General features: G+C 41.6%; 1 protein-coding gene across 3 annotated transcripts in view; it reads right to left on the bottom strand.

Moving 5' to 3' along the window:
• Nucleotides 1–23,261, bottom strand: part of CDH7 (cadherin 7) — a 119,010-nt gene that overhangs the window by 6,156 nt on the left and 89,593 nt on the right. For all 3 annotated transcript variants that reach the window (XR_006787030.1, XM_045850323.1, XM_045850324.1), the window contains 3 exons: nt 22,718–22,839; nt 21,951–22,068; nt 18,331–18,582 (listed from right to left, as the gene is read on the bottom strand). Coding sequence is in view for 2 of the 3 variants with exons in the window: in XM_045850323.1 (XP_045706279.1) it covers nt 18,331–18,582; nt 21,951–22,068; nt 22,718–22,839 (492 nt within the window). In the remaining variant the exon portion in view is untranslated. The remainder of the gene's footprint in view (nt 1–18,330; nt 18,583–21,950; nt 22,069–22,717; nt 22,840–23,261) is intronic.

Below are 23,261 nucleotides of genomic sequence, written 5' to 3'. Positions count from 1 at the left end.
TTCTTTTCTATGGCTGAGTAAGCCGTACATATATACAAATATATACAATTTGTATTGTGTATATATATATACACAACCTCTTCTTTTCCATTTGTCTATTAATGGTCACTTAGGTTGCTTCCATTCCTTGTTGCTGTTATAAAAATTGCTAAAATGAACATAGGAGTACACACATATTTTCATATTAGGTTTTGGATTTCTTCGGATAAATACCCAGATAGGTGGGATTGCTAGTCCATGAGGTAGTTCTATTTTTAATTTTTTGAGGAACCTCCATACTGCTTTCCATAGTGGCTGCACCAAATTACAATCCTATCCACCGTGAACAAGGAAGATTTCTCAATAGTAATTTTGTATCCTGCTACTTTACCAAATTCCTTTATTATCTCTTGATAGTAATCTGGTGGAAATCTTAGGATTTTCTATATACAGTATCATGGAAGCTGCATATATTGACAGTTTTACTTCTTCCTTTGAAATATGGATGCCTTTTGTTTCCTTTTATTGTCAGATTGCTGGGACTACAAGTTCCAATACTATGTTGAATAAAAATGGTGACAATGAGCCCTGGCTGGCATAGCTCAGTGGATTGAGCACGGGCTGAGAACCAAAGTGTCGCAGGTTCAATTCCCAGTCAGGGCACATGCCTGGGTTGCAGGCCATGGCACCCAGCAACCGCACATTGATGTCTCTCTCTCTCTCTCCCTTTCCCTCTCTCTCTCTTTCTTCCTCCCTCCCTTCCCTCTCTAAAAATAAATAAATAAATAAATAAATAAAATCTTTCAAAAATATGGTGACAGTGGACATCACTGTCTTGTTCCTTATCTTACAGAAAAAGTTTTCAGTTTGTACTTTGAGTATAATGCTAGTCATGGGTTTTTTATATGGCCTCCATAAATCCATGTTGGATTATGTCAAATACTTTTTTCTGCATCTGTTGATATGATCATATGATTTTTATTTATTTTGTTTATGTGGTGTATCATATTAAAATCTGTGGCTATTGAGCAAGCCTTCCAACCTAGCAATAAATCCCAGTCGATCATATTATATGACTTTTTTTTAGTGTACTGCTGAATTCAGTTTGGTAAAGTTTTGTTGAGGATTTTTGTGTCTGTGTTCATCAAGGATACTGGCCTATAATTTTCTCTGTTTTGTAGGTTCTTTTCTGGCCTTGTGAAATGAGTTTGGGATCCTACCCTACTTTTCTAATTCTTGTAATAGCTTGAAGAATTTAGGTATTAATTCTTATTTGAAAGTTTGGTAAAATTCACCCGTGAAGCCATAAAATCCATGGCTTTTGTTTGTTGAAGATTTTTAAATTACTGATTCAATTTCATTAGTAGTTATTAGTCTCCTTAGGTTTTCTGTTTCTTATTGATTCAGCCTGGGGAGATCGTATGTTTACAGGAATTTTCCATTTCTTCAAGGTTGTCCAATTTGTTGGTACAGGACTATAGTATTCCTTTACAATACTTTGTATTTCTGTGGTGTTGGTTGTCACTCTCTTTCATTTCTGACTTCATTGTCTGGGTCTTCTTTTCATTGATGGCTCTATCAAAAGGTTTATCAATTTTGTTTATCTTTTGACAGAACCAGCTCTTGCTTTCTTTGATCATTTATATTGTTGTGTTTTTTTTATTAGACTCCTGTTTATTTCTGCTCTTTATTTCCTTCCTTCTACTCATTTTGGGCTTTGTTCATTTGTGTTTTTTAGTACCCTTATGTTTATGATTAGATTGTTTATGTGAGGTTTTTTTTGTTTCTTGAGGTAGGTAGGCATGTATTGCTATAAATTTCCCTCCTAGGACCGCTCTTGCTCTATCCCATAGATTTGGGCTTGTCATGTTGTCCTTTTCATTCATTTCAAGGTATTTTAAAAATGTATTTATTTTTAGATGGAGGAGAAGGGAGGGAGAATGAGAGGGAGAGAAACATCAATGTGTGGTTGCCTCTCACATGCCCCCTACTGGGGACCTGGCCCACAACCCAGGCGTGTTCCCTTTCTGGGAATCAAAGGCGACCCTTTGGTTTGCAGGCCGGTGTTCAATTCAGGAAGCCACACCAGCCAGGACTCAAGGTATTTTTTTTAATTTTCCCCTTGATCCTATTGTTTGTTAACCAATTCTTTGTTTAGTAGCATGTTATTTAGCCTCCATGTGTTTATGTGGTTTTCAGTTTTCCTCTTGTAATTGATTTCTAGCTTCACAGCACGTGTGACTGAAGAAGATGCTGAATATAATTTCAATCTTCTTAAATTTTTGAGACTTGTTTTGTGGCCTAATACATGGTCTATTCTAGGAAATAATCCATGTGCACTTGAACAAAATGTATAATTTTCTGCTTTTGGTTGAACCGTCCTAAAATACAAATACATCCATTTGATGTCATGTATCATTTAAGCCACTGTTACATCCTTGTTGATCTTCAGATATATATTCAATCCCTTGCTTTCTCTTTCTTCTTTTTCTCGTACCCCTATGATGCAAAGTTTGATATACTTGATGCTGTCCCAGAGATCCCATTAGCCACATTAAAAAAAATGTTGTGGTTGTTCTGATTGAGTGTTTTTGGCCATTTTGTCTTCCAGATCACTGACTCGGTCCTCTGCTTCATCTAATTTCTTATTGCTTTCCTGTTTTTTTTTATTTCAGTTATTATAATTCTTTGTTTCTAATTGGTCCTTTTTGATGGTCTCTATCACTTTATAGAGGTTGTCACTGAATTCATCTCTTCTTCCCGAAGTTCATTGAGCATCCTGTAGCCAGTGTTTTGAAATCTGTATCTGGTAGATTACTTGTCTACATTTTGTTGAAGTTTGTCCTATTCTTTATTTGGGACAGGTTTCTTTGTCTCCTCATTTGGGATGCTTCCCTGTGTTTGTTTCTAGGTATTAAGTAGGTTTTCTCCATCTCCCAGTCTTGTCAGGTCACCTTATGTAGCAGTTGTCCTGTGAGCCCCGGTGGCACCGTTTCCCTGTTCACCAGAGCCCGGTGCTCCAGGTGCATCCCTGGTGTGGGTTGTGCGCCCGCCTGTTGTAGCCCAGCCTTGACTGCTGTTGGTGCATCAGTGGTATCGACCCCCAGGCTGACTGACGGTGAGGGCTGGCCATGACCACAGTAGAGAAGCTGTTGTGCGGAGGCCAACCCTGCAGAGTGGGAGTCCCTCTAGCAGGGCTCCGGTCCCAGGGAAGTCCACCCTAAGGGGTGTTGTTCGTACAGCCAGTCAGCGGGTATGTTGGTTCTGGGGCCGCATGAGAGGCTATAATTGAAAGCAAGGCCAGCTACCACCAGCGCCAGGCACGGACCCTTCGGTGAGTGCCACAAGGTGAGACGGGGTCAGCCGCCACTTATGCCAGGTTACGGCTGCTTAGTTGAAGCTACGTTCTAAGCTAATACTGGCTTCAGCTCACGGCAGGTTTTCAGTCACTTGGCAGGGGTTACAATGAACATTGAGTCCCACTGCCACTTGGGTCAGGCTTGGAGCCCCTGAGGGAGAGGAATAAGACATGCTGAGGCCAGTGACTGCTTGGTTGGGGAACCTTTGAAAGGCTTTATGGAAGTCCAAGCATGAGGCGAGGAAGGCCACTAGTGTGGAACATCCACTGGAAGCAGCGACTGCTGGGCACGTGAGTTCAGTGGGTGAGGTCTCAGGAAATCATCAGGGTGGGGAGCACTGTGTTAGCCAGGCTAAGGGAGGGCTCAGCTTGGGTGCATGCCTGCTGTTTGGGGGGCAGAAGGTCTCAATAAAGAGACACTGGTAACAGCCAGCACCTCTAACCCAGGAGAGAGCTGCCCTGATCCCCACCCCTCCAGCTTCTGCACTGAAGGTCATCGATTCAGTTCCTCCCTTAGGTCCCTGGCACTTTTTGTGTGGGAGCCCAGAGTGAGTTTACAAGTGAGAAAGTCTATGTGGGGCCCCCCAGGGGGAATGGCTGGGACTCCAGAAGCCCCCTGCCTCACGTGGATACAACCCCCTCTGGTTCTGATAACCAGAAGTCATGGGGACTCCTCTTCCCAGCTCTGGGGCCATGGGCTGGGCCTCGTTTTGTCGTGAGCACCTGCACAGCTGAGTTATCTCTTCTGATTCTTAACTGTCACGCGTGGGTGTGGGACCAGCACGTCCCACATACTCATCTCACTACTAGATTTCTTCTTTTTGTGCTTATTCACAGAAAATCTGTTCAGCTGGTGTTCAGGTTGTTCTCAAGCACATTTCTTCTATAAGTTAGTTGTAATTGTGGGAAGAGGTGAGAAGAGCAATGCCTATTCTGCCATATTAACTGGAAGTCATAGCAGATTTTTTCCAATAAAAATGTTGGACAAATTTTTGGAGACTTACGACAATTTGGAAAAGCCTTGCAGACAAAGCATGCAGTGTAAAATATTCAAAAGTGAAGAGAGATACATTACGAATGCCTAAAATATGTGTAGATTCTCATCTAGTTTATCATTTACTACCATAAAACATATAAATATATAAGTTTAAAATTTACCAAAACTTACATACACACAGTACATGGTGCCATTTGCAGTTGAGAGAAATGTCAACAAACATCAAGATGTGGTATCAAAACTTGATTGCAAGAAATTAACCATATACTTACTGTCATAATGTCAGAGCCATCTCTTGGTGCTTTTGTGGTGAGCCCAAGTGCTGTATCTGCTTACAATGCCATGTGATGCTGATCATCTCCGTGCGAGCAGCCTGTCCCTCCAGTAAATTGTGTATCACAGAAACAAGTGATCTCTGGCAACGCTCACGCATTTTTCATCATGTCTATTGTAATTCTGTACACCTTGAGTAACACCATGGGACTGACCCCTAAGAAATGCCGAATGATGGTGAAAGCACTCGCAAGAAGCAGAGAAGTGTCACGATATTCCCAGAAAAAAGTTGAAGTGCTGGATGCGTACCTTAGATTGGGGTCTGTAGCTGTGGTTGCCCACCATTTCAAGAGAAGTGAATCCAGCATAATGGTCATCATTAGAAAATAAAAATAAAAGGAAAGGCATGAACCACTGCTGCAGCTGTTTCAGTGGGTAAGAAAGACTTCCACGCTTTGCAAAATACTTTTGTATTCAATACCTCCTATTAAAAAAATGCTGCTGTATGTGGGTACACTATTTTTATAAGAAAGGCATACCTATAGACTCTGACATAATTTGAGAGAAAGCAAAATCATTTCATGACAACTTAGGGCAGCAGGGAAGTAAAGGACCTGAAGCTGGGGAAGTTCATGTCAGCAAGGGACGGTTTGGTAATTTTAGAAAGAGGCTTGGATCCAAACACGTTGGAGTGACAGCAGAGGTGGCTTCTGCCCACCAAGAGGCTGCAGAACGGTCCTCAGGTGCCACCGAGAAAGGAGAGCTGCCTGGGCAGGTTTTTAAAAGCAGACACAAGTGCCCTATTTTGGAAACAAACACCACAGAGGACATTTCTTAGTAAGGAAGAGAAGCAAGCTGGAGGGGACAGGCTGACTCTGGTTTGTGCAAATAAGCTGGGTGTGATCCAGACTGCCCTTATCTATACAGACCCACAAGTCTTGAAGGAAAAGGAAAAAGGCCAGGGGCCAATCTCTTGGTGGGACAACAAGACGACCTGGACAATGGGCATCCTCGTCCTGGGTGGGTTCCCTCCATGCTTCGTGCCTGAAGTTGGGAAGTACCTGGCCATTAAGAGGCTGCCTTTGAAGGTCTTTGGCTATTGGACAATGCCCCTGCTACCTGGGACTCCATGAATTCAGCACCACCAGTGTTGTAGTGGTGTGCCTGCCCCTGAACATGATGCTTCCACTTAAACATTTGGATCATGAGGCCAAGAGGACCATAAAGGCTCATTGCACATGGCACTGTACAGGAAGGACGGTCAATACTATGGAATAGCAGCCCAACAGAGAAAACATCACGAAAGTCAGGAAGAAAACTGCTGGCGAAAACTGTGTCCCGATGTCATGCATGACATCACAGCATGTACGACAGAGCCAGTCAAGGAAATCTGAAGGAGACTGTGGATATAGCAAAAGAAGGTGGGTTGAAGGATTTCAAAGTATGGATATTGGAGAAATTCAAGAGCCAGCAGACGCCTCAGCAGAGGAATTAATGGAAGAAGAGATGAGTGGTTCTGAGCAAGTGCCGGACACTGAGGAAGAAGATGGAGATGCAGCAGGTCCAGAAAACCAAATGACCACTGGCCGACGGTCTCGGAGAAGGGCCCAGTGATTCAAGACTGCCCTACTGCCACGCACCCTCGCTGATGCGGGCACAGAGTGAGGAGCAGTGGCGCCACAGAGAAACGTTTGCAGGGAAGAAAAGGCAAAGAAGTCGGACGGAATTACTGTGCATTTCTGGGGTTACGCCAAGCGGGTCTGCCGCTGCTGCCCCTGCCTCCCTGGGATGCCCAGGCCAACCTCCTCTTCAGCTTGTCCAGCCATGAAGATGATGAAGATGAAGATCTCGGTGATGATCCGGTCCACTGAATGAACCGTAAATAGTCACCCTGCCATCACCCAGCATCAATCTGTCTGTTGTATGTGTGTGTCTTCATGTGGAGACTGAATAACTACATGGCGAGAACTGCAGGAAACGTGTTTGTGCCATCATTACCATCATCCGAGCGTTCACTATGTAGGATGGACATTGGCCACAAACCTTGAAGTGGACGGACTAGTCTTACACAGGCCTAAGGTGTGTGATGGTTCATAAAAATCAGCTACCTGTTAGTTTCCTTACAATTTTACAAATTTGCTTTTGGAAAATTACATTCCTGTAACAACAGTATGTCTCTCCATAATAGGGAAAACAGTGTATTGACCTGCTATCACAGGTAAGTGATTTTGAAAACTGTAACAATCTTTCCAATACTGTATTATGAAGATGACTGCAATTGTGCCTGCCCTAAACACTTCATAATGACTGATTAGGCTACCATGAAGCCATCGTCCCTTTTACTGTAGGCTGCCCTAATGTAATCACGTTGCTGCGTCTCAGTTATCAGTGCAGGAATCACTGCACCTGTAAATAAGTGAATTATTTTTCACATTATCTTTTCATTTTTGATGTCCTGTCCTGTATTAGTAATACATATAAAATCTACAGTGTTTTGTACCATATAACACAATATTGATTCAGGTAGGTACCAAAAGAAAAGTCACTTGGATAACTGCATAGATTTATGGTACCCATACATAAAGTACTGTAAATGTATTTTCTCTTATGGTTTCATTAACATTTTTTCTCTAGCTTTATTTATTATAAGTATACAGTGTGTGATACATATCATGTATAAAATGTGTGTTAACCAATGATTTCTGTTATCGGTAAGGCTTCCAATCAACAGTAGACAATTAGCAGTTAAATTTTTTGAAGGTCAAAAATTATACGTGGATTTTCAACTGCACCTGGTGGGGCCCGGGCTGGTGCCCCTAACCCCTGTGGCGTTTAAGGGTCAACTGTGTGTGTGTCCTGTGTGTATATGTACACAATGAATTATATCTTATATTCTGTCGTAAACATTTTACACTACTAATAAACTTGCCTTTGGATGCTCAAGTAGAGTGTTCTGTAAAGGCGAAACACAGGAGCACCCAGAGGTGTCTCAGCCCACAGATAAAATTCCCATGCAGGATATTAATGTCTTATGGAGTTTATCTTACTTCACAGTCTTGCCTGAACATTAAGAAATGTGAAGTGTTTAACATTTCAATAACTTGGGAGAGTATCTTTTCAAATACTTGAGCATGTAGAGAAATAAATTTTACCCTTTATGTAGAATAAGTATTAACTGATCTTCAGGATCTATGGAGATAATCCCTGTATTAAAAAATTTTTTTTCTGCCTAAGTAAGCAAAAGATGAAATAGGCTAAGTGGTTTAATCACTTGTCTTTTCTATCAGATGGACTAGAGTTCTGAGTGGAGACAGAGAGAAGAGAGCAGGTCTGGTTTGCAGTCCAGTCGTGGGGCGCGTGTGTATCATGCTGGCTGTTCCTAATTTCACATAGCCGCTCAACAAACACGTGTTAGCCACTTAGTGTGTATATAGCAGGTACGATGATATAAGGTCAAATACAGAAGCAAGCAAAATACATTTCCACACAGACTTAAATTAAATGAGGCAGGCATGTATTAATTAAATAATAAGACAACTGAATATATTTTTCCAGAAGAAGGAAACATAATCTTTAAAGATACGTATTAGGGAAACCAGGTCCAGATGCGGAAGGTTTAGCTGAGGGCTTGGGTGGGGGTGCAGGGCAGATGAGGAAGACTGTTCTTGGCTCAGCCAACTGACGAGCAAAGGCCGGAGGCCCACATGGCTGGAGAACTGAGCGAGAGGTGGAAGACAGTGTCGGAGACGTGGGCACCAGAGAGGCCCCGCGGGCCCAGGAACCAACACGTTTTAAAGAGAATGTGGTTCGATCAGAATTGTTTCTCGGGAAGGAGGAAAAAAGAAAAAGAAACCCCATCTGATTGGACTGATAGGAAGAGGGGAAGAGTGGATGTTAGAAAAACAATTAGAATGCTACTGCGGTAGTGAAAGCATCATGTGAACCTACATTTCTGGTGTTTTAGAATTCAGTTTCATAACGTTTAAGTCAACATTTTATGAGAATGCCAATACATAGGAAGTAGTGCTGGGTGCTGGCCAAATCGTAACGAGAGGATCCCTGCAGCGTCAACTCTGTACATTAAATAAATACATGGTATAAATCAAAATGCAATTCCTTTACAAAAGTACAGTGATCCACAGGTGTAAAGAAACACGCAAGCCAGAGCAGCACCATTCTCCCAAAGCTGAGAGAAGTAAAAGAAAGAAAAGATGGAGACAAACGTAAAGCACGTGCCATGCTATAAATTAGTGGGCTCCTTCATTCTTGCCTTCACTGTGGTCTGTAACAGATACGTATATCCGGACACAGAAACTGGACCACGGTTTTTGCTTAGTCATCTTCAGAGTGTTTTAGCCCTCTTCCCTGCCAGCTTCCCGGAGGTTAGCCGTAAGCATCATTGGCCCCTGCAAGTAAGAAGCCCTTCTCTCCACTAAACTTTTATCACCAAGTATCTTTTCTTAAAGATGGGAGATACTTTCATAAAAGTCATCCAGATTTGTTCTAACATACCTTACAGCATAGTTCTCAGCTCAGCACCTCATTGTCTCCCTGAATATTCTGTGCTGGCAAATGTCAGAAGTCTCAAAATACAATTTTGGTACCCAGGACCAGACGGAGTTGAGTAGCTGTGGTACAAAATGGCACCACTGTCAGATAAAGCTACTGAAAAGGAGGGACAATTTCCCTTCATGTGTTCAATGATATTTTTACATATTTCAAATGTTGAGTCTGGGGTTCATTTATAACAGCCCAGTCATGTACCCTACTATCTAACCCCTTCTTTTCTGTCATAAACTTCTGTAAACGTTTTTTTGCTTTAAATCAAATTGTAAGACTCTCTCTCTCTCTCTCTCTCTCTCTCTCTCTCTCTCTCTATATATATATATATATATATATATATATATATAGACTGGTTAATTCTATATGTGTGTGTGTGTGTGTGTGTGTGTGTATATATATGGTTAATTCAACAATATCTTCTACTGAACCCTGATTTGCTGAAAGCATAAGTCATATAAGGGCAGTGATTTTATTCTTTGCAGATGTGTCTTAAGCACAAAGAACAATACTTGATGGTAACAAATATGCACTCAAACATTGTCATCAAGTTCAATATCTGATGTGAGAAAATATCAAGAAACTAACATGCAGTGCACTGACCATGCAGTAGTACAGCATATGCCAGGAACACAGGCATGGGAAGCGTGCCCCGGCCAGGGTGCTCAGAGGAATGCTCACAGAGAAGATGGCACTGAGTAAAACTTGAGAGATGAGCCAGCCTTCATCAAGAAGCACTATTTCCTCTAGGGTCTGTGTGGACTATCGGAATTTGTTATTAGTCATAAACATTTGCCCACGTCTTCCTTATCCAAGGTGGGAGCCACAGGTGAAGACTCTGTGGACTGTTCTGAACTCAGAGGCGGGGTTGAAGACTTAATTTTCATTAAGTAAAATATGTACAGCCCTGGCTGGCATAGCTCAGTGGATTGAGTGCGGGCTGCGAACCAAAGCATCGCAGGTTTGATTCCCAGTCAGGACCCATGCCTGGGTTGCAGGCCACATCCCCAGTGGGGGCCACGTGAGAGGCAACCATACATTGACGTTTCTCTCTCTCTCTTTCTGCCTCCCTTCCCCTCTCTAAAAATAAATAAATAAAATCTTTTAAAAAATAAATAAATTGCTGTAATCATTTTTTAAAAAGTAAAATATGTAAATATTCTCTAGGGAGTACATGTTAACATGATAATAGTTTGCTCAAGTGGCTTTAAACAAAATACATCTCTAGCACTTGTTTCACTTGTTTCTTTCTATTTTTGCTAACGAGGAGCCTTGAAAATTTAAAATTGCATATGTAGTTCATCACACTTGTGAATCACCATCTATTTTTCTGGGACATCTGATCTAAACAAGAGACTCAGAAATACTAGGAAAAAATTTAATTGCGTATGATCTTAAGGAAGGCTACAATAAAACCGTACTGCCAAATGACATATTGAAGAGTGAAACAGCAATTTTACCACAATCACTGTTTTCTATAAGGTATAACTGAATATGACCTTTTCCAAATGAAAACTCTGCTAGCACAGTCTGCATATCGTTTCAGCAATTGATTATAAATAATCACACATATCGGTGTGCGAGTAGAACTTTGCCTTTTGATCATTTTCTTTTTTCAGCTCTTTGCTCCCCTTGGGTCCTGCATCGGATGTTGATCTGCATAACCAGCACTAAAAGTCTGATTCTCAAGTGAGGCATTTTCCCTCCCCCTGCCTCAGTCTCCTCCTCTCCAAAGAGACAATAAATAAAACTTGCCTCACCGGAGCCACCCCACAGTCACTTAATGAAGGTTAAGTGGGTTTATAGTGTTTGTAATGTGCTTAAAGGGTGCTGCACCTAGTAAGCATTATCTAGTTGTGTTAAATAATGTCATATACTGTGAACTTCTATAATAAAGTCAGAAAATTCAGTTCCTATCCCTGTGGTTCCTTCCAAAATCCGAGCCATGGAGCTGGTGCACAGAAAGGAACTTGAACGTGTGCTTGCGTGTGATTTGGATAACTCCCTGTTGATTTATTCAATATATATTGTATTCATTGGATGATAGAATAATGAAAAAGAGATACTAGGCCTATTCTTGAGGGACTTAAAATATATGACAAATGCAGTAGAATAAACAGCAGAGTGTGATAAATACCCAGATTCATCCCCAAATATTTTTTTCTCCTAGGTGGAAAAATATTTTGAGAATTTGATAATACATTGCTTTCTTTTTTTTTTAAAGTTAGGATCACTATTGTCAAGGTGCTTTTATAGTTGTCTAAAGCAGACAGACACATTTACAAATTGTGATATGTGCTCAGAGGAAATACAAAGGTTTCATGACAAGGAATCATGGTGTGAGGGGTCTGGAATTTCATCAGTGGGTGAGGACTTTCCTTCTGAGAAGGAAGCTGGGACACAAGTGACAGTATAAGCTCAACAGGTGAAGGGAGGCGGGGGAGGTCTCAGGAACAGGGTAGCATGTCGGAAACCAGGGAGAGAAAGATGCTTTGGCTCTGCGACGGGGTGAGTAAAGGCTCAGACAGCTGGCACCTTTGAGAGGTGAGCAGGTGGCAGGCTATGCACATCCATCTGATGCATATGAAATGTTTCAAGCAAAGAATAAAACACCCTGTGTTCTGAAAAGTGAAATGGTAGGAAAAATAGAGGGTACTTAGGCTCAATGTAGCCACGGGAAGTGACAGCTAAGCTTAGATCTGAAGGAGGAGGGCAGTCCGCCTGTCATCTGTCTGGACCTGTGTACTATGCAGTGAGACATACACGCGGATCCCCAGGAACAGGCGGCCACAGTGTGTACACACGGAGCCACTGTGTTGTGTATAGTTACAAAGATACATAGATATTTGTAATTGATAAAATGCAAGTGCGTGATTAAGATAAATTAGATATTGCTATAGCATTTTAAATTAAAATTTTAACTGAATCGCAACACAAAACATCCTTGAGCTCTCTACTGCAGTATATTTTCTGTATTTAGATAGTCTAAAATTATACATTCTCATTTTTTTTCTTGAAGTTTTACATGGTTTCAGAGCTATTAACCTGAAATATAATTTAAAACATTATAACCTGTGCCATATATTTTTTCCAGTGAAATTAAACAGGCTAGATCTCAGAAAAATTTTCTAACATTGTACAGGGTCTGGCACAAATAATGCCCTCTTTTTAATACAAAATCTGTCATTACAAAATCGTAAACATGTAATTCTGTAACATAACAATATCACACTCAAGCACACCCACCATATGACATTTTAAGTGAATTGTTCAAATTGCTGTCCATACCAGGTGAGACATTCACATACCCCACCAGCCACACTCAAGCAGGCCTTACTTTTGCTGAACCCTGTATAATCTTAGGAAATGGAAAAAAAAATCAGAGTTTAATAGAGATCCAACTTATGAATAGAGACAAAAACAAAATCAAATGTAATTTTCTGCTAATGAGTACATTCGAATTGTCTGTGGGTTCCGTCAGCACTCAGCTATGGGGCAGGCACACCTTCTGTGTGTCAGGTCCGCATTTTAGGAAGCCCTGTGTGCATGTAATGCTCAGAGGACTGGGTCAAGACGGTGGAGTAGGCAGACATGGAGCTTACATCCCCTGTGAACACACCACAACTACAACTAAGTACACAGCAACATTCTCCGAGAACCACCTGGAGTCCAGCTGAACAGGAATTCCCTAGAACTGCGAAGAACAAGCCACATCCAGTAGGAGGGTCCCTCCAGAGGAGAGAACGGCTGAGCCCACGGCAGGTTTCCCTGCTGAGGGACATGGGGAAGAAGAGTCCCCATTACACTTGACTTTGACAACCAGCGGGCGTTGTGTCTGGGAGACAGAAAGGCTGTGGGAGACAGAGACGATGCTCGAAGCTCCAGCATAGAGGCGGCAGTTTGAGGATTCCCTGGGTCGTAAGAAAAGAGATTAAATCAACTAACCTTAAGGTAAAGCCCGGAAGGGCAGGGATTGGTGCGAACTCCCTCTGGAGACAGAAGCACTGGCGGGGACAACAGTTTCCATCTGTGCTCGCCTGGCACAGGGTGGTGCCAAATCTGTCACTCTCTGTTGAACTGGCTAACACTCTTCTCTCCACTCCACAACCCCTGAAATCCCCCGCCACCCACACCTTAGCCAAAGCCTCCTCCAAGTGGCACCCCAGCTGCCAAACATGGTGGCTGGCTTCAGCTTGCACAGTGACATGCCTAAGCAGCCCCACGCCCAGCACAAGTGGTGACCTTCCTCGGCTTGCATTGTAGCTATTACCAAGCGGGACAGAGGGAACTTATCTCAACATAATGAAGGCCATGTATGCAGGACAAACTACCAGCTCGCATTATGTTCAGCAGTGAAAAGCTAAAAGATTTACCCTTAAGATCAGGAATAAGATGAGGTTGCTAACTATCACGGCTTTTATTCAACCAAGTATTGGAAGTTTTAGCCATGACAATATGACAAGAAAAAAAAAAGAAAAACCATTGTCATTGGAAAGAGAGAGATAAAATTGTCATGATTCACAGATAACATATTATATATAGAAAACCCTAAAGACTCCACCAAATAGACTAGTATAAAATAAAATCAGTAAATTTGCAGGATACAAAATTAATATACAGAAATTAGTATCATTTCTATACACTATAATGACATATCAGAAAGAGAAATTAGAAAAACAATCCCATTTAAAATTACATAAAAAATAAAATACCTAGTAATAAACTGAACCAAGGGAGGCAAAGATCTGTATTCTGAAACTGTAAGATGTTGATGAAAGATACTGAAGTCAATGCAGAGTTAACCAAAGAAGTGGTCAATCTTCTATGAGGAACAGATCAGAGACAGAGTTGCCTCAGATTTCTCAGTACCTGGGCTGTGGTAGCCACACAGCCACAGGCACGTGCCAGAGACACCTGGGCTTTTCACACTGGAAAACCCAGAGGGACGGAGATCTTAGGAGAGGCAACCAGAAAACAGTCTCACCTGTGTTTGCGTTCTGGCTTTAACATCCTAAACTTTGTGCACATTTCTTCTCGTTCCCAGTTTTCTCACATTAAAAAGTGGGCATAATAATAATATATGCCCAGGAAATATGTTACTAGAATTAGGTAATACTTATAAAGAACTCATAAATGGCTAGTACAAGCTCATTAAATGTGATTCAGGTTTTACTACGCTCAAAAAATGAACACATCTGCTACCATAAACTAGCCACTGTGACTTGTCCTTTGTGATCACCAGGACAGCTGTGACAAATAGGTATTATTGTTGTCCATTACGATGGAGTATAATCTCTTACAGGTTGCCATTTTTCCCTCAGCAATCCAATCTATATTTTATTAAGGTATTATGCACGATCAGTTATATAACCGGGATTTGTTTTCCTTCTGAAGAAAATCATGAGGGTCATGGCAAGAGGAAATAAAAAACAATATGGTTTAGCATCTGGTAGATGAGGAAAGGAAAGTGAAAAGGCACATGACAACTACATGGCAGGCTGGCTATGCCGGAAACACCTGAATTCTATCCATAAACAGTGGTTCCCCCAAATGCCTCATTGAACCTGGAGCTGGGCCAGTCTAACTCGCCCCACTGTGTCTGAAGAGCCAGAAGTTGGGGGGGCATGTTGCAGGACTTCACTTACTTAGACATGAAGGTCCAAAGAAAGGAAAAACAAATTCAGTGACAGTTTTAGTGAGCAGCAAAAAGCTCCTTTGTGCAAACTAACAGAAAGAATCTAACTGAAATATTCTCCGAATAAATAGACAATATTTAATATTGAAAACATATTATAAAACAAAACAATGGAAATTCTCTTTCTCTGATTATTTCTTAAAACCCACTGAAGTAATAATTTAATGTGTTTGTTATTATTCATAAACAATTTGAAAGTGCTTTCAGCCTGGTTGAAAAATAAGCATATATATCAACAATTATTATACTCTGATAAAAATGCAGAATGAAATTGGTGTTGGAGTTAGGGCAAAATACATATTTAAGTATTAGAATATGTATTAGAATATCTTGCCAAATACTGGGGCAACTATAATACATGATAAATAATTTAGCCATCTGATTGATGACTTTATATGAACTTGCATATGGTAATAATATCTTCCGTTCCAGTTGTAGTTAGTATAAATAAAGGGAATTTGCCTTCTAATTTTTGGGTCATCCCTTTCATGTAACAATTCAGGTGCAGGTAAATTAGAGAGAGAAGATGAATAAATCAGAAAAGAGTTCACCCATAAAGATAGAAGAATACAGATGCAGGTAAGGACTCAAAGCCAGTTTCAGATCATTTGAATTTCAAATCTTAAGAAAGGACTACATGTGAACAGCCATTGTTATATTTTCTGGGTATATTCCCTTTGTACTTAAATCCAACAGCAGTAACCAGTAGCGGAGCATATGGAGACTTAGAATTTTATGCCCTAAAGGCCAAAGTTGTTAATATGAACTCCTGGAAATCCTTGAACTAAGTGCACCCCATATTCCCCAGATGCAGGGGCCGGGGCTGGAACTGGTTTCCGTGGTGCCCTCCAGCATGGATGTCCTGGGAACGTCAGGGCATCTTTCCGTCGTGTCGCAAGCAGCTCTAATAGGTCACATCCCTGGGACACTTACTGGGCATAAGCCCAGATGCCTCTCTACCTTCACCTTTAAATTAACCTGATTCTCAAGTTCTTCATCCTCTTTGCCAGCTTTTCTCCTTGCTTCTTTCCAGCAATATTTGTTCAGAAGCCCGCAAAGGTTTGAGTTACAAATCCTGATACCTAGTGTCTAGAAATAAGATTCCCGCCGCTTGCCGAGGTGCTGTAAAAAACGAGTCCTTTGTGCTCTGGAAGCCGAGTTCTGTGTCAGGCTGCTCTGAGCACTGCCCCCTTAGCTCCGGCGCCTATTGTGACAACCCGGAGTCGACAACAGAGACAGACCCAAGGAGTGCAAAGTCCCGATCATGTGCTTCTAAGGACCTGAGAAATAAGGCACAGGGAGTCCCGATTCTGAACTGAAATGCTAACACTGGAACAGACCGATCACTGGGCAGAGTCCTCACGGGAAAAAAGGGGAGCTGTAGACAGAAGCCCACAGTTCCACACAGTAGCTCAGCACAATAGGCTGTTTTGATGTATGTTTCTGCAGACTTGCAGAAACTTTAAACAATGCATAAAATATAGGGCATAAACACCTGATGCTTAAAAATCAAAGAGGCATTCTTAATCTGGTGTCTATTTAAGGAAAATGTTCAAATTTAACAAAAATAGTCATATTTAACTGAATGTTGACCAAAACCCTCAAACCAATAATCTTACACTAATATATATATACACACACATCATATTCGAGATTGAAATCTAATAGAACTCTATCTCACTCACTTTCAGTAACCACTGGGTAATGATTCTTAACTAATTAGAATTATCAGGCAACCTAAATTGCAAAGAATCCCTAAGTCTTAGGTACAAAGTATTTTGTAAAAAAATGAAGCAAGCTTCATTAGACAGACAGCCTTAAAAAATCAAAAGCTAATTAACCATTGGGTATGATTAAATTCTGGGGATTATAATTTTATCTTATTCCTTTTTGGTGACGAACTGGTCAAGTTCAAAAAGAGTCATTAACACACTGTCTATCCCTCCTTTTCTCCTGACTCTCTTTCTGGGCTCAAGGTATTGCCATTTTAAATACTAAGGCACATCTTTACCTTCCTATCTAGGTTATTCAAGTACTGCAGGATAAATATGCAATTTGCATCATTACTATTATGTTTTGGAACCTGGTAGTACAATCAAAAGTAGTTTTCAACGGTTCCGTGATTTTCCAAAATGTATTCTAGTCCCTCACATTCTAATCAGTCATTAACTGGGAGTCCAGGGAATTTCTAATATCATTTCTAATGAATCTCTGCACCTGTACAAAGCTATCTGAAAGAAATATTTTATTCCCTTTTAGAGTTATTTGGTTAGCTGAAATTACGGATGATTATAAATTCCATTTTTATGAGTATTTCCACTGTATTAGTAAGTAAGGCTTAGGTTGCTTAATAGGTTGAGGACTTGCTTCATCGATAACACTTAAAACGTATGAAACGGCCACTCCATGACAGGCACATGACTTACTTAATTTTCACAACAACCTTACGAGTCCGGGGCCATTATTTGTCCCTTTCAGATTGACGAGCCGGCCAGCCTAAGGGGACTCAGAGCTGCCCTGGTGAGGGAGCAGTGCATGTGGGAGGCGGCCAGAAAAGCTAGCTGTACCTACCTCCCTAAGTCTGGTGTGTAACCGTTACACAGTGACGACTCCCGTTGCCACATTCTGCCTCTACAAAACTGTATCAGAAACCAATTTACAGATTCTGTTAACCCCCGAGAAAACGCATGGCATGGTCTCAGATGCAGCAAGAAAGGCTTGTGGCCCTTGCTGCAGGAAGCTACCACACTGGGAAGGAGAATGCAGCCGAGGAATAAAACCAATAAAACATCGGGAGACGGGCTGGACGTCTCCCAATGTTTAAAAGGATGCTGTATAATCTCTTAGAAAAGCGGCAGTTCTAATATGAGTTATAAATCTCATTTCACCACATAGTAATCACGGGAAAGTACCATTAAATACGTTGGTTCTTCTTGAGGAATTAAAACTTTTGCACTGCTGAAATTGCAATCTTTTTAAATTTGCACAAAATTATAAAAACCACCTTAGATCTTTTCTGAGAAAAGCTAGGGTATAAAGCATAATTCGTAAAATCAGCCTATTGCCAAAACAACATAGAAAAGATTCTTTCTAATACATGTCCTCTGCAGAACATTCCAAGGCAAACAGCCAAGATATGGTAAATTACAAAAAAAAGAAAGAAAGAAAGAAAGAAAAAACCCAAACCCTAAACCCAAACCTTGAAAAACATTCAACTTTAAACATAAGCCATTAATTTTTTCCTACTGTTTTAAAAAGAGCCCTGACATTTCTTTGAGTTATTATATTTTTAAAATATACCACTGGCAAGCACAGCTAGTGATCATGGGCTGCTCAGGTGGCAAATATTTACCATCACATAGATTATTCCCATAAGTTCTCGGAAAGGTGCTTAAAACGCACAGCCAAGAGAGAAGTCGCGACGTGCGTGGCTGCGGGTGCCCCTACCGCTGTGAACACGGCACCTACCCAGGAGCGTCAGGATGCAGGCGAGGATGGCGATGAGCGCTCCGGTGCTGAGGCCCGCGGGCAGCACGTAGGCCTCGGCGTTGCAGGTCTGCGCTATTCCATCCGCGTCGCAGTCACAGACGCGGATGGTGAGGGTGTTGGTGCTGCTGAGGGAGGGCGACCCGCTGTCCACGATGAAGACCGGCAGGTAGTACACGGACTGCTCCTGCCTCCGGAAGCCGGTTCTCCGGGTGAGAACGGAGGCTGTGTTGTCTGGGAGAAAGCAAGCAAAGCTATTAACGCGCGGTTTCTGATGGAATCAGTCCCGCCCACTCCGTCTTATTCAGGTCACTCTGTTCAGTTCCTTGGAACAGAGAGCAGTATTTCTAACATCAGTTCATGTGAATGCATTTTAGTGTATCTGTCCTGCCATGCAATTAACACCAAAGAAACAGCTGTAAAGTAAAGCTGACTATGAAAAGGTTTATCACTTCTAATAGACCCTGCAACTTGGTAAAACAAATTACATGTGATACACTATTTTAATTATTTTAAATGTCAAACCATACCCTTATGGAGAGGCTGCAATAAATGCACAGGTTAAGTATTTTAGGAGCATCATCAGACAGCGTAAGTGAAATTCAAACGCATTCTCCGACAAATTCCAAATCCAACAGAGAAACTAGTGAGATAAGCCACTGTCGTTTCATTTAAATTGAGCTAGTCAAGAAAGGAACTAATTTATAGCTTTTAAAAATCCATATCGGTGTATATCTGGTTACCAAAACCCCATGTATATAAACACTTTGTCGATGATAACATGGGTCCTTTGTATTTAATTGATACTCGACATTTTATTTCATCTAAACAATTATAGTAACTACAAAAGTTTGAACAGTGACCAATAACTGTATCACAGAACTGCGATTTCTTCTATAACCGAAATCGATTTTTTTATCTGCTAGCAATCTATCCAGCTTACGCATCTTAAAGAACTAATTAGGAATTTATGGGATTCTTCAAATACACAGAACGAATAAAGGACAAGGAGGACAACCAGGACCTTAGGTCCATCGGTGTGCTCTCCAAGCTGTCAACAAGCAGCTTATCCAATGTTACCATTAAAAAATGAACAGTATTCTAATGGAAGAGGAAGCTGAAACCCACTGTCTTGTGAGTATGAATCAGCAAGCTCACGTGACTGCAGAAACATGCAATTACAGATGTAGCAGGAATAAAGCTTTAATTTTCAGATTCTACCTGGTAGGTTTTTATGTAAGGCAAATCTTTTAAAATATTTGAATTTGAGAGGCCTTCATTAAAAAATTACATGTGGAGTGGTTGAAGAATATTTCCTTGAGTATGTTTCTATATATGAGGGGGGACCCCCAAACACTGAAATTATCTTCCAGAGGGTGGGCCCCCTGTAGTACAGACTTCCCCCACTAGGTGAGTGTTCCAGGAACCCATGGGTGTCATTGCACCAGCTGGCGCTGTTTGAGAGGCCGCGTTCTGCTTCAGTGAATTCTTTTTGAAGACTCTTTCAGTGTGTTTCCCCCTTTCGTGCTGGGTGGGTTATGAGTGTGCCTGTCCACACCGTGCTGAGCCTTCAGCAGTTTTTAAACGAAAAGGGCATGACCCCCAAGCCCCACCCTCCCCATTCATCCAATTTCGCCCCGAGTGACTTTCTTTCCTCAGATGAAAGAAGTCTTCAAAGGAGACATCTTGTCCATGTGGAAGAGATGAAACAAAAAGTGGCGGGACCACTAAAAAGCATCAAAATCGACGAGTTCAAAAACTGGTGGAAAAAACATCTCGGTAAATGTATTGCATCAAATGGAGAGGACTTTGAAGGTGAAGTTTAAACAGGTAAGAGTAAATACACAGTTTTTGATAAGTAAATTCTATTGCTGGGGTTCCCCCTCGTACTTAATAATGCATTTATGTGCACCCACACACACCTATATTTATTCCTCCCAATCGATCATTCAGGTGTTATACATATTTACGATTTGACACATGAAGTTGTTATTTAGTAATCTATAGTGTCGGACAGGAACTTAGTAATCTATCGTGTCTGACATGAAACAACACGCTCACGCAGTGAACCAGCAGCACGCACTGAAATGTCCAATATGCGAGAAGAGAGTCCTCTGTTCCGGAAAGAGATCACAGAGCTCACCAGGTCGGGCACGTGTCTCCCAAGGTGGAAGCCAACACGAGAACCGGCGTTCTGTATATTGCCACATGTCTTCCTCCCAGGTGCTGGGGAGGGAGCTCTGGACTTGACTTAGGGAGATCCTTCAACTGTGTCCTGAAAGTCCAGACCTTCTAGCGCACGTGCTGCCCAGCAGTCACAGCGGTACTGAGCGATGCCACGTGGGGGGATATGCATGCGCCGCTTGGGAAGACCGCAAGTTCTCTGCCTTGTGCTGGAGGAATACAATGCTGGGCACTGTCCCCACCAAGTGCGGTCAGGTCAGAGGGCTTGGGGTTACTCAGGTGGAGAACGTTCTGCTGTCTATCACTAAGGGCGTATGGTAGTGTTCTCATGGAGCAGAGGAGGGAATCAGAAAAAAATATTTCAGATTTAATTTCTGAGGCCACAGTTGGGTGTTCTGCACGGAGGAAGGCAGTGGCTTCAGGTAAAAGCACTTACAATGTCCAGCTTCTGAGAGCGGGGCTTTTTAGACACACCGGGACTTGACTAGCAAATCTTTTTCTACAGTTTTTTTCTGAAATTTGGTTCACATATTAGATCTGAAAGAACTGCATTTTCTATATTGTCAGGGAATACTTTTCTTTATTTAGATATTAGTTGCACATGCTCTTCTGCTAAAATAAACGCCCTGAAGAAAAACCTTGTGGGTATATAAATTTGAGTTCACACAACAGATAGCAGGTTCTCATGCTCCAAGTTCTTCTGATTATGCAGGTGTAATCATAGACCTATAGACCATATGTATATAATTATGTATGTAGAATTAAGCAAGACCAGAACTTCCTTACAGGGATTTGTAAAAATGTTCCTACAATGACACTTAGGACACTGATTAGAGTTTTTACATGTGGAACAGAAGAACAAGATTTGGGCTGGCAGGGAATTCTTTTGTTCTTCTTAATTTCGTATTTCTCTGCATCAAGAATATGTTTTTTTTATTATTTGCATGGATCACTTTTATGTTTAGGTTAAAATAAAAGAATAATTAGTGTTAATATTGAAAATATGAAGTCAAAGTGGATTGAGGTTGAACCATGTCAAACGCAAGTATTTCTTTCCTGATGCCTCCAGTTACACCTGTAGGGTAGTCCTGAGTGAGGCCCTCAACCAGCCCTCAGCCGATTAGAACATTTAAAGAGCTTGGTAGACAAATAAGGAAGCAAACGTCTAGAAAAAATGACAGAGAGAGATGGATCTGGCTTCTCCCCTATTTGGATTTAGGCCTAAAATTATTTAAGTGGCAGCTTCTTCATGACAGCAAATCCATAGATAAAAATTACCTTAGGGACTTATTGCTCTTTAATTAATGTCCTTGCTGATATATTTTTTAAAAAACCATAATCAGCATTCCTGCGTGAGCAAAAGCACTTGCTTAGAGGCCATACCTGCTGCCTCCACCGTGGCAGTCAGGACACCTTACCTTTGTTGTCTTGCAGTGAGAAGTTGTGGTTGTTAGCCGCATCGGTGGTTAGGCTGAAATAAAACTGGTGCCCATTGGACGGCTCGTCTTTATCCACAGCGCTGATTTTCTGGATGACCTAGGGGTGGAGGGCGGCAGGCGTGAGGGCGGGTTGGTGGGCAGGACAGGGAAGATCTGCACCTTAGAATCAGAGCCAAGTTCCTGAATGAGCCGGGGCTTAGGAGCAGATGTACCAACATGAACCCGATCTAAAAAAGGGCTCTGAAAAACAAATCGTGTCCTTTGCAAAATTCACGTTTGAATTTGCCTTTGTGAACCTCAAACATCAGCTGTCCCAACTGATTAAACCGTCCTGGTAAAGATCACAAGACCCCGAACGACACGGATGCACAGAACAAACCACATCTAAGTGCAACTGCACTTAATGCTCAGAACTTCAAGGCACTGCGGGGCGCAGGGTAATGCTGGAGACAGCCCGGTCCAGCCCGATGTGCTCGGTTTCTCCTTAAAGGAGATGAAGGCCTTCACCGTTCGCTGTGGCTTTTACGGTGTTTACCTTTCTTCCTGCGGATTTTTCATCATCCCAATTAAAGCACGATTTGAAAGCGCCTTTCATATTAGTTTATGCGATACAGCAAAGCGTTCGTTTTGCTGAAACATGCTGATTATATTTTATCTTAAAGCTGGCAGAATTTTAGAGGACAACTACCACCGGGTCTTTTGAAAGAAATGGCCAGCCAGAAGCGTGGTGCCGGGAAGGTTCTCACCTGGCCCGGCTGGGCGTTCTCACACACGGTGGTCTCGTAGTCCGTGGCGAACTCAGGAGCGTTGTCATTGATGTCCAGGATCGTGATGGCCACAAAGCCTCTTCCTACTTGGGATGGATTCTCTAATCAGCAGGAAAGGGTTTTGTCATTTACTGTCAGAGCAAAGCAGTTGTTCCCGCTGAGGGTCGCACAGTAGAAGTACTTTCGCTCTAGGTTTCCTTTTATTCGGGAAACTCATATTAAAAAGTTAACGTCAACCAAAACTGTTTGCCTAGCCAAAGTACAAATCTAATAAGAAAATGACCAGGCCACATATCATATCTACTATAATAACATTACAGACTTTAAAGAGAGCTACAGAAAGTCTGATGTAAATGCCATATAATTAACTGTACCTATATACAGATATAGATATTACACCTGTGTATTTGTTGAAAGAATGACCTATAAACCATGTGTTTCAATATTCTTTGATGCTAGAGCTTATATTTGTATGGAGATATTATATATTCTATATGTATATAAAATAATGCATTATAATTAT

This window comes from Phyllostomus hastatus, unplaced genomic scaffold, assembly GCF_019186645.2.
Source record: "Phyllostomus hastatus isolate PE091 unplaced genomic scaffold, TTU_PhHast_1.1 phas_contig_80, whole genome shotgun sequence".
Classification (NCBI taxonomy): domain Eukaryota; kingdom Metazoa; phylum Chordata; class Mammalia; order Chiroptera; family Phyllostomidae; genus Phyllostomus; species Phyllostomus hastatus.
This window is presented reverse-complemented; position numbering and strand designations above follow the sequence as displayed.